The sequence below is a fragment of the Delphinapterus leucas genome, chromosome 2 (assembly GCF_059928025.1).
Source record: "Delphinapterus leucas isolate spDelLeu-1000000601 "Yukka" chromosome 2, BTC_Dleu_Yukka2, whole genome shotgun sequence".
NCBI classification, from domain to species: Eukaryota; Metazoa; Chordata; class Mammalia; order Artiodactyla; family Monodontidae; genus Delphinapterus; species Delphinapterus leucas.
Window position 1 is genome coordinate 39,722,562 of NC_143130.1, and position 22,764 is coordinate 39,745,325.

Sequence of the window (22,764 nt, forward strand, 5' to 3'; positions counted from 1 at the left end):
AGGCTGGCTGGGTGGTGCTGGGTACTCCCCAGAGAAATCTAGCCAGCAAGCCAGCCAAGGTGGCAGACAACAACAGCAAATCAGAGTATCTGTACTGGCCCTGAGCTATGACTGCACTCTCCACTCTCTGGTATCAGGGTCCAGAGACCCAAGTGCTGGGCTAGTGGTCAGCCTGAAAGAGTGGCCTGTCCTGTCCTAAAGCTCGGACAGACGGTGCTGAAGGCTCACAGCCGACCGGGGCACATGCTCACATTGCCACCACTCCTCTCAAACCTCAGGGCCCTCCACTGCTGACTGGCAGGCCAGCCTGGGGTTAGGGAGTTGGGAAGGGGGAGGGCTCCAGAGCCACCAGGCTCTAGCAGCTTATTTCTGGAATGCCCTCATTTCTGACCTAGCCACAGCATATTCCCGTTAGAAACCTGCTTATCTCTTGCCTTTGAGCCCTAATCTCACAGCAGAGAAAAGCCCCAGTGGTACTATGGACAGTCTTGATAAATTCAGGCCTCCGGGCTCCCGCCCCCAGGGACTCACCCACAAGTGTAGACTTTCTTTACTGTGTCGTGGTTGTTGCGGATGTGTTTGCGCAGGCTGTTGGGGGTATGGAAGGACTGTTCACACTGCCGACATGGGTACCGCTTCAACGTCTATGGGAGATGACAGGATGCAAAGCATCAGAACCGTAAGACAGTTCTGGGTGCATTTTTCTTCTCAGATGATGAAGGCAGAAAGGAGGATGCCCCAAGACCTCAAGATCTGTAGTACCCACCATGCCCAAAGCACCAGGAAGTTGTCCACATAAGGGGGCTATGACCCCACAGGACAGAAGTCCAGAGAATCTGGGGCTGCACTGCGCCCGTGTGGCTACACTTACCCGACCATGGCTCTTTTTCATGTGGGACACATAGCTCTCCCGATCAGGAACCCACTCCTGGCACTCCTGGCAGGTCCAGCCAGTGTTCCTCAGCCGGGGCCTGGCCTCACCCCTGCGATGGGCTTCTGGCCTGCCCCAGCGGCTAGAGGGCAGGGAGCTGCCCCGAGCAGCCACATTAGTGGCTGGGGGTTCAGTGGGAACTCGAGAGCCAGGGCGGCTTGAAGATGTGTCTGCTGAAGACTGGAGGCTTGACAGCTCGTCCACGTTTCGGGGAACACCGTGGGTGCTCTGGGGATGGGGAGAGCGATTACTGACTGGGCAAGGGGAAAGATGCACAGAGTCAGACCCCCGGCCTGAGGCATGTGCCCTTCTCCCCAGCCTCCTTCCCCAACGCGTCCCACCTTGACATGTTGCATCAACTCTGGCTTCTGCAGGAACAAGAGCGGGCACTCAGGGCACTTGAAGACGCCCACCTGCGCCTTACTGGCATTCTGGTAAAAATGCTGCTGAATGTGCCTCTTCTTGTTGAAGACCATTTCACAGGAGCACTTATAAATGAGCCTGACGAGACAAGCCCCAGCGTGTGAGGTACCCAAGGCTGCGCTGGCAGAACCACAAGGCCCCTCCACCCCATCTCTGATCTCTCTGAACCAGGGTCAGGTTTGGGGAAGCAATACTCTGAGCCAACGTTGATACTCAGCAGACTCAGGATGTCTTTAGAGGACTCCAGGCATCTCTGCCACTAGCCCAGGCTTCCCAGTCCATCCCAACACCTCCCCACAGAGCACCCAATCTATCAGCTCTGCTCCACAGGCCTGCTGGCCCTGGAGCTGCACTCACTGGGAGGGTCTGTGGGGCTGGGTGGGATGCTGGGTGGCGCTGTGGTCCGCGGTGCTACTGGCAGTCTTGAAGGCCATGGGGCAGAATGCACATTTGTGGAAAACCTGGCAGTGTCGCTCCTGGATGTGGCTTTTCAGCAAGGCCAAGGTCAAGTGGACTACCCCACAGTGGATGCACCTGGATAACAGATGTTGGGGGGTGCGGGGGGAGTAGGCATGTCAGACCGAGAAGTAGTGTTGGAAAAGGAGGAATGGAAGACAGGAACAGGGCCATCTCAGGGACCCTCCCTCTCCTCCTCCCTCATGCACTCAGTCTTCTATCCTCCACATGTACACCTCGAGAGCCTGCTTGCTGCCGCCTGGCACAATGCAGTCACCCAGGGTCCCCCAAGCCCAACACCCAACCTGGTAGAAAAGGGGGAAGACAGCCTCCCCTCCCCTCACTGGCCAGAAAATATTCTTCTGCAAACCAAAAACTTGAACACAGCCAAGAGAATCTGGTGGGGGTGGAGAGGGTAGAGAATGGTTCAAAAATGACATCAACAGTATCCATTTAAGTGTGATAACAACTGAAGGAGTCCAAGAGGAATTTCAGAAGGAGACTGCAGAAAGCCTGTGTCTTCCGCAAGCTGGAGCCAAACAGGCAGGGATGTTCACTGAATAAAATGTACAACTACGGAATGCTACACTCGCCATAACAACCACATTAAAATAAACAGCCCTCAAAGCCCAAGAAGAAATGCTCTAGAGCAGCACTCTCTGATGGAACTTGCTGTGATGATGGACATGTTCTATATTGCACTGTCCATGTGACTATTTAAATTTAAATTAATAAAATAAAATGGCCAGTTGCACTGGCTACACTTCAAGTGCTCAGTAGTTACATGTGCCTGATACTATTTTGGGTTTTCTTTTTTTTTTATAAATGTATTTTTTGTTTGTTTATTTATTTTTGGCTGCGTTGGGTCTTCGTTGCTATGCACGGGCTTTCTCTAGTTGCGGTGAGTGGGGGCTGCTCTTCGTCACGGTGTGTGGGCTTCTCATTGCAGTGGCTTCTCCTGTTGCAGAGCACGGGCTCTAGGCGCGCGGGCTCAGTAGTTGTGGCGCATGGGCTCAGTAGTTGTGGCGCACGGGCTTAGTTGCTCTGTGGCATGTGGGATCTTCCCAGACCAAGGATCAAACCCGTGTCCCCTGAATTGGGGGGCGGATTCTTAACCACTGCACCACCAGGCAAGTCCCCCTGATACCATTTTGGACCGTGCAGCTCATAAGTGTTCTAGTGTCTCCTTGGCGGGACTATGGATAACATTTTTTTTTTTCCCTACCAATTCAAATTTTCTGAGTTTTGTTTAGTGCATATATTATTTTTGTAAAGTATCAACTGTCTTAAACCGTTTTTCTGAAATTGAGGTCTGCTGTACTCTTCTTTCAACTTCAGAATATCTCTCTATAAATACTGTGTTTCCTTCCTTCAGTATCAGAAAATGATGTGACCTTCCTCCAGGCTAACCTGCATCTATTCAGGTTCCTAGACCCTCTCATGTGTTCAGTCTTTCTTCATGCCTATAAACACACACAGGTCTCCCCTACATGAGAAAACACCTTCCCTGCTCCCAGCTATTCCTCTTGAGATAACTATTATTTTCCGTTAGTTGCAATACTGCTTGCTCCTATAACCTTGACATCCCAGTAGGCTAAATAGAGGCTAGTAGGGAGGCTGTTGCTTTACTGAAAGGACATCCCTTCACTTAAGAATTCTTTGACTCCCAATATTAGCCTGCATTTCAATACATTAGCCCATTTTTGCAATCCACATAACTCATCACAGAATCCTGACCAGTCCTTTTTGTTTTTCTTCCTTTTGTGTGTGTTGGGGAGTGGGGGTGGGGGACAGAATCACCTTTTGCAAACTTAATTAGCAATGAGGAGAAGTGCACAGAACTCAAAGCCTGTTCGCAACTGAGGTCTATGAGCATTCGTTACTAAATGTGTACGTGTGTTACAGCAGCTATACAAACTACTTACACTTAAATTATATTTTCTTTTCTCTCCTGCTAAACAAAATAGTGACCAACTCCTAGCACACAGAAGTACATCCATACCACAAGTAATTATGAGGAGAAAAAAAATCCACATATTTCCAAATTCATCCAAAGTGGCAAATACACCTGACATGTAAGGAATCTCCTAAGTGGTTTTATTTGTGCAGCTTGACCAAACTCCTACAGGAGCAATGTAAATGCGACGGAAAATCCATTCTATTTACCCAGCAGACATTCCTGGAAGAAACCTCATGGAAAGTAAGAATATAAAGGGGTAAAAGAACATGTGCCAAGTAGCCTCAGTGAAGGACTGAATCAAGCAGGGTTTACAAACTGATGAAAAACTCTGCAGAAGAGAAATCCAACCCTATGACACAGCTCTTTACCAACTGTTTAAGAGAAAAAGAGAAAACAGACAATTATAGAACCATATGCTGTCAAACACATAAAGTTTTAGAAAAGATAAAGAGCAGTAAAATATTTAGCTTTGCCAATAACCACAAATAATAAGAAAATAACACATTATTAAACAGTCTAAACTTGCTCCCTTATGACACTGGTCACAAATTTTCAAGAAAGAGCAGAATAATTTATAGAATTCTAAAAATATAATATTGTAAAACTCTGTAGTAGAGCTCAGTGAAATGGAACATAGGTACCTTCTGAGAATTTCCTAAAAAATATTAATACCCAGGGCTTCCCTGGTGGCGCAGTGGTTGGGAGTCCGCCTGTCGATGCAGGGGATGCGGGTTCGTGTCCCAGTCCGGGAGGATCCCACATGCCGCAGAGCGGCTGGGCCCGTGAGCCATGGCCACTGAGCCTGCGCGTCTGGAGCCTGTGCTCCGCGGCGGGAGAGGCCACAACAGTGAGAGGCCCGCGTACCAAAAAAAAAAAAAAAAAAAAAAAAAATTAATACCCAGAGAATGGGAGAAAATATTAGCAAGTCATACATCTGACAAGGGACTTGTAACCAGAATATATAAAGAACTCTTACAACTCAACAACATAAAGACAAATAACACAATTTTTAAATGGGCAAAGGATCTGAATAGATATTTCTCCAAAGAAAATATACAAATGGCCAATAAATTTATGAAGATATGCTCAACATAATTATCCATCAGAGAAATACAAATCAAAATCATGAGATACAACTTTATACCCACAACAACGGCTATAAGCAAATGTCAGACAATAACAAATATGTGAAGAAATCAAAACTCTCATACACTGCTGATAGGAATATAAATGTGGTATAGCCACTTTGGAAAACAATCTGGTAGTTCCTTATTTTACTGCTAGGTATATATCCAAAAGAACTGAAAACATGTGTTACATAATAACTTGTACATGAATGTTCATTAGCAGCATTATTCATAATAGCCAACAGGTAGAAACAAAAAAGGAATGAAATACTAATATATGTTACAACATGGATGAATCTTGAAAACATTAGGCTAAGACCACATATTATATGATTCCATTTACATGAAACGTCCGAAGAAGACACATCTATGAGACAGAAAGTAGTTGCTTAGGGTTGGGGGGATGGGAGGATTGCAAATATAGGGTTTCTTTTTGGGTGAGGAAAATATTCTAAAATTGATTGTGGTGACTGATTGTACAACTCTGTGAATATAGTAAAAACCACCAAATAGGACACTTTAAATGGGTGAATAGGATGGTACGTGAATTACATCTGAATAAAGCTGTTACCAGAAAAACACATTAATAGTTGAAGATCTTAAGTATAATGAATACTGTATTAGTGTGTATATCTTCTGAGTTCAACCACAGATCACTGAAAATTTTAATGTCAATATCTTCAGTAATACCTCTAGCTGAATCATAATACTTTTTTGTCTGACATTTCTTACAAAGGCTTGATAAACTAAATTCCTTTTGAGACATTAGGTTTCTTTCTACTCTTACAGAAGAAAGTAAAATATTTAATTAAAAGACAAAAAATGCTATTAATCCATCTGTGTTATTGAAAATTTCTTGGATTCAAGATTCAAATACAAAAATTAAAGTGTTGATTGCATTGCTATTGGATTCGATTTGATCTTGAAACAAGCAGCATACACTTAAGTCAAAGTTAGAAAGGTATTTTCAAACTTTATGAAAACTGCAAAAAACACAGGTTCAGGTGTTTGGTTTTAAAATGTAGCCTGGGATGCTGCCCAGCAATGCTCTTCTGCAACACGGAGGCAAGGGCTTTGTATAACCCCATCTCTGGATTATTTTCTTCCCATACACTTTAGCTTCTCCATTCTCCATAACATGTAAAAGAAATCAGTCTACATTTGGACATGCTTATACCAAGAGAGAAACCTGGAAGATCACTAACCACTCCCCATCCCTCACCCCAGTATACAAGCTATCATCAAGCCCTAATGTTTCTACTTCCTAATCTCTCTCAAATTTACCTTCTCTCCATCCCCACAGCCATGCCTTAGCTGAATCCCTCGGTCTCTCATCTGGATTGCCACACAACCAGTCTCTAATCTCTCCCCTCTAATATACATGTCAGCTTTCCAGAATGATCTTTCTAAAACACAGATCCAGTTGGATCACTCCCCTGCTGCAAATCTTTCTGTAGTTCATCACTGTCCACTGGATAAAGTCCAAACGTCTGCCAAGGAATACAAGGTCTTGCACGGCCTGGCCTCTACCAACTCCCTAGTCTCATTTCTCACCCTTCCTCCGGTTCATCCTGACCTACATCTATTGAAATGCTCATCATTCCTGTAAGTCCTTTTATGTGTGCTGGTATCCCTTGCCTATGCTCTTGCCAGATATGCTCTTCCCCTTTCTTCTACCTAGAATCTCCTAGTATCTCCTCTATGAAGCTTTCCTGACCATTCCTCAACTATGGGACTTACCACTTTGAATCGTAATTACTTGTGTGCATGTCTGTAACCTATCAGACTGAAGCCCCTTGAGGGCAGGAGCTGGGTCTTAATCATCTTTGTATCTTGAGTGTCTGGCACAATGCTAAAGACAACAGTAAGTACTCAAGAAATGTTTATTAAATGAACTAAATCAATAAAAAAATTTAATACCAAAGAGAAGAAAACCTTAATAAAGCTGGGCAAAATTATATTTCTGAAGTAAAAATAATCAAGTAAAGCATGAGAAGATGTAGAAACTCCTGAGCAACCAGTAAACCAGTAAAGGAGACCTGATTGCGTCAATGTAAAATGATGGATCAATGAGTTTTGGAGAGAGTGTTCTCCCTCGTTTTGATCTTTTTCCTGAAAATGACTTCTTGCTTATATTTGTTCAACACAATGGAGAAGATTCAGTTTAATTAAAATAGAGTTTTCTCAGTTTTACCATGAAGCTGATGATTTTTTCCATTCTTAGGTTTTGCTTCTCACAAACTGACAAAAACTAATCAACACAAAGATACTACAGTCCTTTGAGTTTGGCATCTTGCCATTTGTTAACAAAAATTGAGAACATTTGAAAGTACTGACAGTTGTAAATTTATTACTGAAATAGTACTTTAAAATTAATATGCCAAACACGATAACTTTGTGAACAAATTTATATACTTTTAAAAAACAAACTGACAAAGTGAATGCTTATATATATTCTAATCTCCCCCAAATCTTCCCATTTAAAGCTTTTTTTTTTTTTTTTAATTTATTTATTTTTTTATCTTTTGGCTGTGCCGCGCATGGCATGTGGGATCTTAGTTCTCCAAACAGGGATCGAACCCACGTGCCCTACAGTGGAAACGCAGAGTCTTAACCACTGAACAGCCAGGGAAGTCCCAAAGCTTTTTTTTTTTTTTTTTTTTTAATGTTTAACTTTTTAACTCCTTATTCTTCTTCCCCTTGCTATTCTGGTCCCCTACAAGATTAAAAATGTCTGTCCACATACCAATCAACATTTTTCTCTTATTAGGCTGCAGCTCAGGCCTCTTAAGATCAAAACTCATTTTTTTTCGCCTTGCCTCGTGGCTTGCAGGATCTCAATTTCCCAACCAGGGATTGAACCCAGGCCACAGCAGTTAAAGCACCAAATCCTAACCACTAGATCACCAGGGAACTCCCAAAAGTCAAGTCTTAAATGAGTTCTGGTCCAGAAAAATAACCAGCCAGTGGGCAAGCCCAGGACAGTGAGTCAGGTAGCACCCACCTGTAGCCCACCTTGCGGGCATAGTGCAGGCAATTCTCCTTTACATGCGTCTGGAAGTAGGCAGAGCGACAGAGGGCTCCACACTCCGGACAACAGTAGGGGGACTTGTGGGCGTGGATCCGCTGGTGGGCACAGAAACTGCACTGGTTGGGCAGCAGCATCTGGCACACCTGGCAAGTCTAGGAAAGAACAGCAAGAAAGCAGTTCACACAGGAGCCACAGGCCTGTAGCTCTCCAATCAGAGCTGTCTGGCTTTCCTAGGACATGGGTCAGAATGACCTCCTCCCCCAACCATTCTCTCTTCCAGCTCTCCTAGGACACTAGTGAAATCCCCAGACCTCATGAAGTGTTGACACTGACACCCAAGCTAGCTTTGCCTCTCACCTTATTAATCAAAAACAGACCTGACCGTATTTTCCCAAAGATTAGTCCTACATGTAGGACTGTGAGTACTTCTCTCCTCTGGCTTAGCAGAGGACCACGTTTTCCTTTTCAGAGGCCCAAGGCACTTCTTGAATTCTAAGACCTCATTACACTGCCAGACTCACCAGGGCCTCTACCCTAGCTCAGCAGGTTCCTACACAACAGCTTTAGTCAGCTGACTCAGGGACTTCCAAAGTAGACCTGAGCCTACCTGGTTAATGCTCAGAAGCCCCAGTGCAGACTAACTGAGCTTCCATAACCTCAGCCCACTCTGGGGGGTGCCCTGAGCCACAATTGACCACATACACCCACAGGAAAGCACAGGATAGGTAGCAGCTCCTTTGTTCTCAGTCCCAGGAGAGAACCAGAGGCTAACAAGTCCTACAGGCAGACTCATTGAAGCTCTCTAATGGGGATAGCCCAGAGGGGGAAAGCAAGAGACTAAGCTGGTGCCTGCATCTGAAGAGGCCCTTCTTAGGAAAAAAGGGACAACTGTACTACTCACTAAGGGGGCCACTGACCTGGGGTCAGAGGAGTGTTTGGAGGGATAAGTTGTTAGGGAGGTCAGGAAAAGATCTCTGCTTTAAGCAGCAATATCCAGAATATAGGGCCTCTACAGGACAAACAATCCAGCGTTTTCAACAAAAAAAATTTCAATGGAAAAAAAAGATTAAGGGAAGAGGAATTTACAGATTAAAAGAGACTTAAAAGACATTTTCAGTGTATACAACTGCAATGTATAGCCCTTATTTGGATCCTGATTCAAGCAAGCCAAGTGTAAAAAGAAATGAGACAATCAGATATTTTAACCCTAACTTAATGATGACAACACTGAGACATCTGCCATTTGATATTAAGATTTGATAATAAGGAATTATTATTAATTTTGAGATGCGATGATATTATGTCTATGTTTTGGTATTTTTTGAGGATAAAACTTTATCTTTTAGATATATATACTGAAATAGATACTATAATGCTGGAATTTGTTTAAAAACAATCCACTGGGGGAGAGGTGAGTAAGAACATAGATGAAACAAGATGGGCCACTGAGCTGGTAACTGTTAAAAGAAGGTTCATTATACCATTCTTTCCACTTTTATATATGTTTGGGACATTCCATAATAAAAGGTTTTGTTGTTGTTTTTTCACTATTGCTCTAGGTGCAAAACAGTAAACAAGTATGCTATTTTTTGTGTAAAAATGGAGGAAATAATCACTCTCACACATACACACACGCATTTGTTCATATTTGCAAAAAAGGAGCAATGGAGCAGTAAACCAAAAGTCAATAAAAAATGGTTACCTATGGGGACGGAGAGAGAGAACAGGGTGAAACGGACAGGAATGGAAGCAAGACTTTTCTGCATATACCTTGTTATGTAATTTTGGAATCACATAAATGTTTTACATAATTTCAAATACATATACAAAATTAAACTAAATAAACAAAAGCATTCCCTAAAAACTGAAAAACAGAAACAACCTAACTCTGTATCAAGTAGGTGACATAACCATGTAGAGAAAAAAATTATCCCCAGTGACTTTTAAAACACGGTATTTTGACTTATACATTCTTAATATGATATATTCTAAGGACAAAAAGAACTGCAAATACACCCTCAACTTTATGCAGTTGTCCTAACATTAGAAATAATATTGATTTTGATATTTTAAAATTGGTGTGTATGGGGGGGTGTGTGTGTTATGTGTGTAGTAAGAAAATCTTAGGAACCAAGATTTTCAGTATAAAATCAGTTACATAAAAAGGATAATCTTGGGCTTCCGTGGTGGCGCAGTGGTTGAGAGTCCACCTGCTGATGCAGGGGACGCAGGTTCGCGCCCCGGTCCGGGAAGATCCCACATGCCGCGGAATGGCTGGGCCCGTGAGCCATGGCCGCTGGGCCTGCGCGTCCGGAGCCTGTGCTCCACAACGGGAGAGGCCACAACAGTGAGAGGCCCGCATACCGCAAAAAAAAAAAAAAAAAAAAAAGGATAATCTTACATTTTAATACCTGCATAAACTCATGATCTTCCTTTCCTCTTTTTAAAAATATATTTTTTAGCTCTGACCACTGAAAAGGCCTAGGAACAGATATATCCAGCAGAATAAGCATCTCTGGTGCCCAGAATGTGGCCTCTAAATATCATTTCTCACACACATGCACACAAAAAAAACCCTGGCTTCTTGGAAGAACAACTGACTCTAGGTTTAGTACAAGAAATGTGCCCAGGACATCTTGTTGGGGCTCAAAGTAAGAAAGCTTCTCAAGGTTTAATGAGTTCATATCAAAAGGACACAGGAGCCAGCTTGAAGGGGCTCCCACGGATCAAAGATGGGACAATTGAGCATCAAAAAGAATGACTCACAGGACTTCTCTGGTCACACAGTGGTTAAGAATCTGCCTGCCTGCTGAGGAATGCCTTATCTCCTAACTAGTTTGGGACATGAGCCAAGTTAAAATCAATAAGTGCTATAAACCACTTTATGTTGTTCCTCTCAGACTTCACGACCAGGGTGATAGATGGTCTGTGTTTGGAATGTATACACAGCTTGTGTAGAAAGGCTTGAATCAGCTTACAGCTTAAACCAACCCAAACAAGCCAAGTGGAGACTGAGTCCAGGTATGGACTCAGGAAGAGTGGACACCGTCATGCTTTGAGGGTCACAGATCACTATCTACAACTTGGCTGTGAACTCGTGGCAAACATTCCTGGCAGCAAATGCAAAAACAATAAATGTTGTGTACAACAATGAAAAAAAAAGAAGAATCTGACTGCCAATGCAGGGGACACGGGTTTGATCCCTGGTCCAGGAAGTTCCCACATGCCACAGAGCAACTAAGCCCGTGCGCCACAACTACTAAGCCTGCGCTCTAGAGCCCATAGGCCACAACTACTGAGCCCACACACTACAACTACTGAAACCTGTGCACCTAGAGCCCACGCGCCACAACAAGAGAAGCCACCATACTGAGAAGCATGCGCACCACAACGAAGAGTAGCCCCCACATGCCACAACTGGAGAAAGCCCACGCGCGGCAACGAATACACAATGCAGCCAAAAATAAATAAATTTATAAAAAAATAAAATAAATACTCATGAGATATTTTTTTAAAAAAAGAATGACTCACAAATCAAAAACATACAACAGATTCACAAAAAAACAAAAAGAAGAGGACACAAGCATAACACAAAAGAAAACCATCAAACCACAATAGGAAAAACAGAAAAAGGAACAAAGAAGAAATACAAAATCAACTGGAAAACAGGTTTAAAATGGCAATAAATACATATCTGTCAGTAATTACCTTAAATGTCAATGGACTAAATGATCCAATCAAAAGACACAAAGTGACAGACTGTTGATTAAAAAACAAACAAAAACAAAAACAAGAGCCTATAATATGCTGCCTACAAGAGACCCACTTTAGGGTGAAGGACATACAAAGATTGAAAGTAAGGGGATGGAAAAGATATTTCATTTAAAAGGAAATGATAAGAAAGCAGGGGTAGCAATACTCATATCAGACAAAATAGACTTTAAAACAAAAGCCAAAATGAGAGATAAAGAAGGACACTATATAATTATAAAAGAGGATATTACACTCGTTAACATATATGCAGCCAATACAGGAGCACCCAAATGTATAAAACAAATACTAACAGACATAAAGAGAGAAACTGATGGGAATACAATAATAGTAGGAGACTTTAACATCCCACTCACATCAGCGGACAGATCTTCCAGACAAAAAAAACAATAAAGCAACAGAGATCCTAAACAACATACAATAGAACAGGTAGACCAACTGATATTTTCAGAACATTACGTTCAAAAAACACACAATACACATTCTTTTCAAGTGCCCATGGAACATTCTCTAGGACTGACCACATACTAGGATGCAAAACAAGCCTCAACAAATTTTAGAGGACAGAAATTATTTCAAGCATCTTTTCTGACCATAAGGGCATGAAACAAGAAATCAACCACAGAAAGAGAAATGAGAAAAAAATGATTACATGGAGACTAAACAACATGCTACTAAAAAACCAATGGGTCAATGATGAAATCAAAGAGGAAAATTTAAAATACCCTGAGACAAATGACAATGAAAACACAACCATACAAAATCTATGGGATGCAGCAAAAGCAGCTCTTAGAGGGAAGTTCATAGTGATACAGGCCTTCCTCAAAAAGCAAGAATAAACTCAAACAAACAACCTAACCTACCACCTAAAAGAATTAAAAAAAGAAGAACAAGGGCTTCCCTGGTGACACAGTGGTTGAGAGTCTGCCTGTTGATGCAACGGACGCAGGTTCGTGCCCTGGTCCACGAAGATCCCACATGCTGCAGAGCAGCTGGGCCCGTGAGCCATGGCCGCTGAGCCTGCGCGTCTGGAGCCTGTGCTCCGCAACAGGAGAGGCCACGACAGTGAGAGGCCTGCGTACCGCAAAAAAAAAAAAAAAAGAACAAAAAACCTGAAGTCAGCAGACGGAAGAAATAATAAAGTTCAGAGAGGAAATAAATAAAATAGAGATTAAAAAAAAATACAGGAAAAACCCAATAAAACCGAGAGCTGGTTCTTTGAAAGGGTAAACAAAATTGACAAATTTCTGGCCCAGGTCGCCAAGAAGAAATGAGAGAGGACCCAAATAAACAAAGTAAAAAGTAAAAGAGGAGAAATAACAATTGATACTGCAGAAATACAAAAATCCATAAAAGAATACTATGAACAACTATACGCCAACAAACTGGACAACATAGAAGAAATGAACAAGTTTCTAAAAACATACAGCTCACCAAAACTGAATCAAGAAGAAATAGATAGGGACTTCCCCGGTGGTCCAGTGGTTAAGACTCCGTGCTTCCACTGCAGGGGGCATGGGTTTGATCCCTGGTTGGGGAACTAAGATCCCACAAGCCATGGGGCACAGCCAAAAACTAAAAATAAATAAAAATGTTTTCAAAAAAGGTAAAATTGGGACTTGCCTGGTGGCACGGTGGTTAGGAATCCACGGGCCAATGCAGGGGACACATTCCCTGGTCCGGGAAGATCCCACATGCCATGGAGCAACTAAGCCTGTGCGACACAACTACTGAGCCTGCACTCTAGAGCGCATGAGCCACAACTACTGAGCCTGTGTGCCACAACTACTGAAGCCCGCACGCCAAGAGCCCACGCTCCTCAACAAGAGAAGCCACTACAATGAGAAGCCCTCACACTGCAATTAAGAATAGCCCCCACTCACCCCAACTAGAGGAAAGCCCACGTGCAGCAACAAAGACCCAAAACAGCCAAAAATAAATAAATAAATAAAATAAATTTAGTTTTTTAAAAAAAGGTAAAATTGGGCTTCCCTGGTGGCGCACGGGTTGGGAGTCCGCCTGCTGGTGCAGGGGACGCGGGTTCGTGCCCTGGTCCGGGAGGATCCCACATGCCGCAGAGCGGCTGGGCCCATGGGCCATGGCCGCTGGGCCTGCGCGTCCGGAGCCTGTGCTCCGCAGCGGGAGAGGCCACAGCAGTGAGAGGCCCGCGTACCACAAAAAAAAAAAGAAAAGGTAAAATTATCATTATATGCAGATGACATGATACTATATAGAGAAAACCCTAAACACTCCACACAAAAACTACTAGAACTGGGCTTCCCTGGTGGCACAGTGGTTGAGAGTCCGCCTGCTGATGCAGGGGACACGGGTTCGTGCCCCAGTCTGGGAATATCCCACATGCTGCAGAGCGGCTGGGCCCGTGAGCCATGGCCGCTGGGCCTCTGCGTCTGGAGCCTGTGCTCCGCAACGGGAGAGGCCACAGCAGTGAGAGGCCCGCATACCGCAAAAAAAAACACCAAAAAACAAAAAACTACTAGAACTGATAAACAAATTCAGCACGGTAGCAGGGTACAAGATTAACATATAGAAATCTATTCCACTTCTTTACACTAACAATGAAATATCAGAAAGGGAAAGTAAAAAAAAAAAAGCAAAACCCTTTCACAATCGCATCAAAAAAAAAAAAAACGATGAGGCAAAAGCAGTTCTAAGAGGGAAGTTTATAGCAATACAATCCTACCTTAAGAAACAAGAAACAAAACAAAACAAAACAAAAGAAACAAGAAACATCTGAAATAAACAACCTAACCTTACACCTAAAGCAATTAGAGAAAGAAGAACAAAAAAAACCCCCAAAGTTAGCAGAAGGAAAGAAATCACAAAGATCAGATCAGAAATAAATGAAAAAGAAATGAAGGAAACGACAGCAAAGATCAATAAAACTAAAAGGTTCTTTGAGGAGATAAACAAAATTGATAAACCATCAGCCAGACTTACCAAGAAAAAAAGGGAGAAGACTCAAATCAATAGAATTAGAAATGAAAAAGGAGAAGTAACAACTGACACTGCAGAAATACAAAGGATCATGAGAGATTACTACAAGCAACTCTATACCAATAAAATGGACAACCTGGAAGAAATGGACAAATTCTTAGAAATGCACAACCTTTGGAGACTGAACCAGGAAGAAATAGAAAATATGAACAGACCAATCACAAGCACTGAAATTGAAACTGTGATTTAAAATCTTCCAACAAATAAAAGCCCAGGACCAGATGGCTTCACAGGTGAATTCTACCAAACATTTAGAGAAGAGCTAACATTTACCCTTCTCAAACTCTTCCAAAATCACCATCACTCTGAGACCAAAACCAGACAAAGATGTCACAAAGAAAGAAAACTACAGGCCAATATCACTGATGAATATAGATGCAAAAATCCTCAACAAAATACTAGCAAACAGAATCCAACAGCACATTAAAAGGGTCATACACTATGATCAAGTGGGGTTTATCCCAGGAATGCAAGGATTCTTCAATATACGCAAATCAATCAACGTGATACACCACATTAACAAATTGAAGGAGGAAAACCGTATGATCATCTCAATAGATGCAGAGAAAGCTTTCGACAGAATTCAACATCCATTTATGATAAAAACCCTCCAGACAGCAGGCATAGTGGGAACTTTCCTCAACATAATAAAGGCCATATATAACAAACCCACAGCCAACATCGTCCTCAATGGTGAAAAACTGAAAGCATTTCCACTAAGATCAGGAACAAGACAAGGTTGCCCACTCTCATCACTATTATTCAACATAGTTTTGGAAGTTTTAGCCACAGCAATCAGATAAGGAAAAGAAATAAAAGGAATGCAAATTTGAAAAGAAGAAGTAAAGCTGTCACTGTTTCCAGATGACATGATACTATATATAGAGAATCCTAAAGATGCTACCAGAAAACTACTAGAGCTAATCAATGAGTTTGGTAAAGTAGCAGGATACAAAATTAATGCACAGAAATCTCTGGCATTCCTATACACTAATGATAAAAAATCTGAAAATGAAATCAAGAAAACACTCCCATTTACCACTGCAACAAAAAGAATAAATTATCTAGGAATAAACCTACCTAAGGAGACAAAAGACCTGTATGCAGAAAATTATAAGACACTGATGAAAGAAATTAAAGATGATACAGATAGATGGAGAGATATACCACGTTCTTGGATTGGAAGAATCAACATTGTGAAAATGACTCTACTACCCAAAGCAATCTACAGATTCAATGCAATCCCTATCAAACTACCACTGGCATTTTTCACAGAACTAGAACAAACAATTTCACAATTTGTATGGAAACACAAAAGACCCTGAATAGCCAAAGCAATTGAGAAAGAGAAACGGAGCTGGAGAAATCAGGCTCCCTGACTTCAGACTATACTACAAAGCAACAGTAATCAAGACAGTATGGGGCTTCCCTGGTGGCACAGTGGTTGAGAGTCCACCTGCCGATGCAGGGGACATGGGTTCATGCCCCGGTCCGGGAAGATCCCACATGCCGCGGAGCGGCTGGGCCCGTGAGCCATGGCCGCTGAGCTTGTGCGTCCGGAGCCTGTGCTGCACAACGGGAGAGGCCACAACAGTGAGAGGCCCGCGTACAGCAACAACAACAAAAAAAAAGAAAAGACAGTATGGTACTGGCACAAAAACAGAAATATAGATCAATGGAAGAGGATAGAAAGCCCAGAGATAAACCCACGCACATATGGTCACCTTATCTCTGATAAAGGAGGCAAGAATATACAGTGGAGAAAAGACAGCCTCTTCAATAAGTGGTGCTGGGAAAACTGGACAGCCCCATGTAAAAGAATGAAATTAGAACACTCCGTAACACCATACACAAAAATAAACTCAAAATGGATTAAAGACCTAAATGTAAGGCCAGAAACTATCAAACTCTTAGAGGAAAACATAGGCAGAACACTCTATGACATAAATCACAGCAAGATCCTTTTTGACCCACCTCCTAGAGAAATGGAAATAAAAACAAAAATAAACAAATGGGACCTAATGAAACTTAAAAGCTTTTGCACAGCAAAGGAAACCATAAACAAGACGAAAAGACAACCCTAAGAATGGGAGAAAGTATTTGCAAATGAAGCAACTGACAAAGGATTAATCTCCAAAACATACAAGCAACTCATGCAGCTCAATATCAAAAAAACAAACAACCCAATCCAAAAATGGGCAGAGACCTAATTAGACATTTCTCCAAAGAAGATATACAGATTGCCAACAAACACATGAAAGAATGCTCAACATCTTTAATCATTAGAGAAATGCAAACCAAAACTACAATGAGATATCATCTCACCAGTGAGAATGGCCATCATCAAAAAATCTAGAAACAATAAATCCTGGGGAGGGTGTGGAGAAAAGAGAACCCTCTTGCACTGTTGGTGGGAATGTAAATTGATACAGCCACTATGGAGAACAGTATGGAGGTTCCTTAAAAAACTAAAAATAGAACTACCATACGACCCAGCCATCCCACTACTGGGCATACACCCCGAGAAAACCATACTTCAAAAAGAGTCATGTACCACAATGTTCATTGCAGCTCTATTTACAATAGCCAGGACATGGAAGCAACCTAAGTGTCCATCAACAGATGAATGCATAAAGAAGATGTAGCAAATATATACAATGGAATATTACTCAGCCATAAAACGGAATGAAACTGAGTTATTTGCAGTGAGGTGGATGGACCTAGAGACTGTCATACAGAGTGAAGTAAGTCAGAAAGAGAAAAACAAACACCATATGCTAACACATATATATGGAATCTAAAAAAAAAAAGAAAAAGAAAAAGAAAATGGTCAGAAGAACGTAGGGGCAAGATGGGAATACAGATGCAGACCTACTAGAGAATGGACTTGAGGATACGGGGAGGGGGAAGGGTAAGCTGGGACAAAGTGAGAGAGTGGCATGGACATATATACACTACCAAATGTAAAATAGATAGCTAGTGGGAAGCAGCCGCATAGCACAGGGAGATCAGCTCGGTGCTTTGTGACCACCTAGAGGCGTGGGATAGGGAGGGTGCGAGGGAGGGAGACGCAAGAGGGAAGAGATATGGGGACATATGTATATGTATAACTGATTCACTTTTTTATAAAGCAGAAACTAACACACCATTGTAAAGCAATTATACTCCAATAAAGATGTTAAAATCACATTAAAAAAAAAAAACAGGGGGCTTCCCTGGTGGAGCAGTGGTTAAGAATCTGCCTGCCAATGCAGAGGACACGGGTTCGAGCCCTGGTCCGGGAAGATCCCACATGCCACGGAGCAGCTAAGCCCGTGCGCCACAACTACTGAGCCTGTGCTCTAGAGCCTGCGAGCCACAACTACTGAAGCCTGAACGCCTAGAGCCTGTGCTCCACAACAAGAAGCCCGCGCACCATAACGACGAGTAGCCCCCACTTGCTGCAACTAGAGGAAGCCCACGCGCAGCAACAAAGACCCAACTCGGCCAAATAAATTAATTAATTTATTAATTTAAAAAAAAAAAAAAAACAACTTAAGAATAAACCTGACCAAGGAGGTGAAAGACTTATGTGATGAGAACTATAAAACACTGATAAAGGAAACCGAAGATGTTTCAAAGATATGGAAAGATATCCCATGCTCTTGGATTGGAGGAATTAATATTGTTAAAACGGCCACGCTACCCAAAGCAATCTACAGATTTAATGCGATCCCTATCAAATTACCCAGGACATTTTCCACAGAAATAGCAAATAATTCTAAAATTTATATGGAACCATTAAGGCCTCAGAATTGCCAAAACAATCCTGAGGAAAAAGAGCAAAGCAGAAGGCATAACCCTCACAGACTTCAGACAATATTACAAAGCTACGGTAATCAAAACACCATGGTACTGACACAAAAACAGAACAGAATAGAGAGCCCAGAAATAAACCCACAAACCTACAGTCAATTAATCTTTGACAAAGGAGACAAGACTATACAATGGAGCAAAGACAGTCCCTTCAAGCAAGTGGTGCTGTGAAAGCTGGAGAGCCACATGTAAATCAATGAAATTAGAACACACCCTCACACCATACACACAAATAAACTCAAAATGGCTTCAAGGCTTAAATATAAGACATGACACCTTAAAACTCCTAGAAGAGAATGTAGGCAAAACATTCTCTGACATAAATTGTACCCATGTTTTCTTAGGTCAGTCTCCCAAGGCAATAGAAATAAAAGCAAAAATAAACAAATGGAACCTAGTCAAACTTATAAGCTTTTGCACAGCAAAGGAAACCATAAACACAACAAAAAGACAACCTACAGACTGGGAGAAAATATTTGCAAACAATGCAACCAACAAGGGCTCAGTTTCCAAAATATACAAATAGCTCATACAACTCAATAACAAAAAAACAAACAAACCAATCAAAAAACGGGCAGAAGACCTAAACAGACATTTCTCCAAAGAAGACATACAGACGGCCAGTAGGCACATGAAAAGATGCTCAACATCGCTAATTATTAGAAAAATGCAAATCAAAACTACAAAGAGGTACCACCTCACACAAGTCAGAATGGTCATCATTAAAAAGTCTACAAATAGCAAGTGGTAGAGAGGGTGTGGAGAAAAGGGAACCCTCCTATACTGTTGGTGGAAATGTAAATTGGTGCAGCCACTATGAAAAACAGTATGGAGGTTCTTCAAAAAACTAAAAATAGAGTTGCCATATCATCCAGCAATTCGCACTCCTGGGCATATACCCAGACTAAACTATAATTCGAAAAGATACATTCACCCCTATGTTCAGAGCAGCACTGTTTACAATGGCCAAGACATGGAAGCAACCTAAATGTCTCTGGACAGATGAATGGATAAAGAAGACGTGGTATGTATGTATGCACACACGTACACACACACACACACACACACACACACACAATGGAATACTACTCAACCACAAAAAAGAATGAAATAATGCCATTTGCAGCAACATGGATGCGTCTGGAGATTATCATACTAAGTGAATTAAGTCAGAAAGAGAAAGACAACTACTATATGATATCACTTATATGTGGAATCCAAAATATGACACAAATGAACTTATTATGAAACAGAAACAGACTCACAGACATAGAGAACAGACTTGTGGTTGCCAAGGGGCTGAGGGGATTAAGGAGAGATGGATTGAGAGTTTAGGATTAGCAGATGCAAACTATTACATATAAAATGGATAAACAACAAGGTCCTACTGTGTAGCACATGGAACTATATTCAATATCCTGTAATAAAACCTTAATGGAAAAGAAAAAAAAAGAATGACTGAACACATAAACATACTGAATATATAGAAACCAATAAGTTCATTATAACACTACCACTAAAAATAATAGAGGAAGTCACCTCATACCGATTAGGGTGGCTACTATGAAAAAACAGAAAATAACAAATGCTGGTGAGGATGTGGAGAAATTGGAACCCATGTGCACTATTGGTGGGAATGTAAAATGGTACAGCCACTGTAGAAAACAGTATGGGGGCTCCCCGAAAAATTAAAAATAGAATTACCACATGATCCAGCAATTCCACTTCTGGATATCTACCCAAAAGAACTGATGTTGTACAACACAAGGAATATAGCCAATATTTTACGATAACTATAAATTTTGGAGTATAACCTTCAAAAATTGTGAATCACTGTATTGTACACCTCTAACTAACATAATATTGTACAGCAACTATAATAAAATAAAATAAAATAAAATACTTGATCACACAAAAAAAGAATTGAAAGTAAGGTCCTGAAAAGATATCTGTACACCATGTTGATAGCAGCATTATTCATAACACAACTGGAGGCAACTCAAGTGTCCATCAGTGAATGAATGGATAAACAAAATGTGGTATACACAACAACAGAATATTATTCAGCCTTAAAAAGAAAGGAAATTCTGTCAAATGCTAAAACATGTGTGAACCTTGAAGATATTATACTAAGTGAAATGAGCCAGTCAAAAAGAGACAAACACTGTATGATTCCATTTATGTGAGCTACCTAGAATAGTCAAATTCATAGAAACAGAAAGTAGAATGGTGGTTGCCAGGGGGAAAGGGGAGGGGAGAATAGGGAGTTGTTATTTAATAGGTTTAGAGTTTCAGTTCTGCAAGATGAAAAGAGTTCTGGAAACTGATTGCACAACAATGTGAATGTACTTAACGCTACTAAATTGTACACTTAAAAAATGGTTAAGATGGTAAACTTTATGTTACGTGTATTTTACCACAATTTTTAAAAATAATAGAGGAGGGACTCTCAAAACACCATTTAAGATTGTTGGGGCATCAATTCACTACTGTGAAAACTGTTAACTGAGGGAAACAAATTTATCCACTTTTCCAACATAAACTGTATTTCAGGGTAACCTAATAGCCCTCAAGGAAGAGGAAAAGATTTTATACAGAATTCCAGCTAATAAATGAGAAAGAAATAATAAAATTTAAAACAACCTCCTGCAACTCCTAATAAAATTACTGACTCAAGCAGCAATTATTAACGGCTGCTAAAATCATTAGGTAAAAAGATAGGAAACTTTATAAGGAAGGGATCTGAACATCGCCAACCTAAACTCACTGATCAAGTTTAGCATCATTAAAACGGACACAATCAAGCACATTGTGCCTCCTTGAAGTAATGAATTATGAAGAACACAGATTTCCCATTCCTCAAGACGAATCTAATCAAGTCTTCATTGCTAACTTCTAGTCTACAGATAAAATATGGGGTTTAGAACAAATTAACCGTATGAGGAAGCAATCAAACTCAAAATTATCCTGAAAAATTCTCAGGAAGCAATCAGTGAAACCCAGAATTGTCCTGGAAAGTTCTCAGGACACACGAACCAGTTTCTTCAACAAAACAATGATGTGAAAAATAAGGGGGGGCGGGGGGCCCTTGTTGGGTGGAATAGGAAAAGGTACTGCTCTAGATTGAGAAATTTCAAAGATATAACAAACAAACACAACACTTAGTCCACATTTGGATTCTGATTCAAAACAAGCTCAACTGTAAAAAGACAATTTTGACATGAATGGAAAATTTGAATATGAATTGTATTAGACAATGTTAAGGAACTGTTATTAATTTTGTTAGGTGTGATAATGACATAGTTAAACAAAAGCTTAAGAACAAGAAGAAATAATATCTTTGTGCTGACATCTGCCCAACAAGGTGGCTTGGAATGTAAGGGGAAGGACCCCTCCAGCCACTGCAGAGGGAGGCATAAGTGGTTCAGACTCCCAGGAAGAAGTCAAAGGCCCAAACATGCTGTCCTACAGTCCCTCCAGCAGAGTGGAGCCCTACACCACCCACTGGTCCACTGCCTGCCCCTCATATGGCCTAAAGCTTGGGTACCATCTTGGGAAACCCAAAGCCAACAGCCATCAAGGTTAGATTTTGATCCCAGAACTCAAGCCTTCCCCTTTCCCTGAGACTCTGAGGCCACATTTATTGGCAGGAGATTTTGTGAGAGAACAGAGCTGGACTGAGAAGCCTCACAGCAACCCCTCCCTTTCCCTCTGGGGGGCCCTCTTGTCCAGCTCCCACTGAAGGAGAATGACACAGAGAAGATGCAGGATGAGAAGGGTGCCAGCCTGGGATCCTACACCCAGACTTTAGCCTGCTCAGATTTTAAAAGGCGAGTGAAGAAAAGTGTGGGGGAAAAACCACAGGCACAGGTATCAGACCTTCACTGGCAAAGGTTCTGATCAGATGACCCAGAAGAAGTGATCCTGTCCAAGTCAACCATGCTGGTACAGCAGGAATACCTGAAGCCCCAGAGGAAAGGGCCTTGGGGACCCACACTCCACCTGACTCATTAGAAAGAAAATGCAAACTGAAACAGAGAAGGTGAAGATGAGAGGCAACAGGGACTTACGGCACCCTGCTGGCCCCTTTCAGGGGCTGCCTACTGAATTCTACCTCCTGTCTCTAGCCCAACACTCCCAAGGCTGGTCTCACTCCCAACAACTCGCTGTTCCTCAAACCACTTTGCACCTTCCC

The 22,764-nt window shown here is 41.7% G+C and overlaps 1 protein-coding gene across 21 annotated transcripts in view; it reads right to left on the reverse strand.

Moving 5' to 3' along the window:
• The window catches only part of ZNF592 (zinc finger protein 592), a 59,706-nt gene that overhangs the window by 5,667 nt on the left and 31,275 nt on the right, over positions 1–22,764 (reverse strand). For 20 of the 21 annotated variants that reach the window (XM_089906747.1, XM_089906736.1, XM_089906746.1 and 17 more), the window contains 5 exons: positions 7,902–8,080; positions 1,712–1,888; positions 1,273–1,432; positions 872–1,159; positions 532–644 (listed from right to left, as the gene is read on the reverse strand). In XM_089906747.1, coding sequence (XP_089762873.1) covers positions 532–644; positions 872–1,159; positions 1,273–1,432; positions 1,712–1,888; positions 7,902–8,080 — 917 coding nt within the window. Of the gene's footprint in view, positions 1–531; positions 645–871; positions 1,186–1,272; positions 1,433–1,711; positions 1,889–7,901; positions 8,081–22,764 lie in introns of those variants that run through there. The other variant, XR_016392002.1, reaches the window with a different exon arrangement.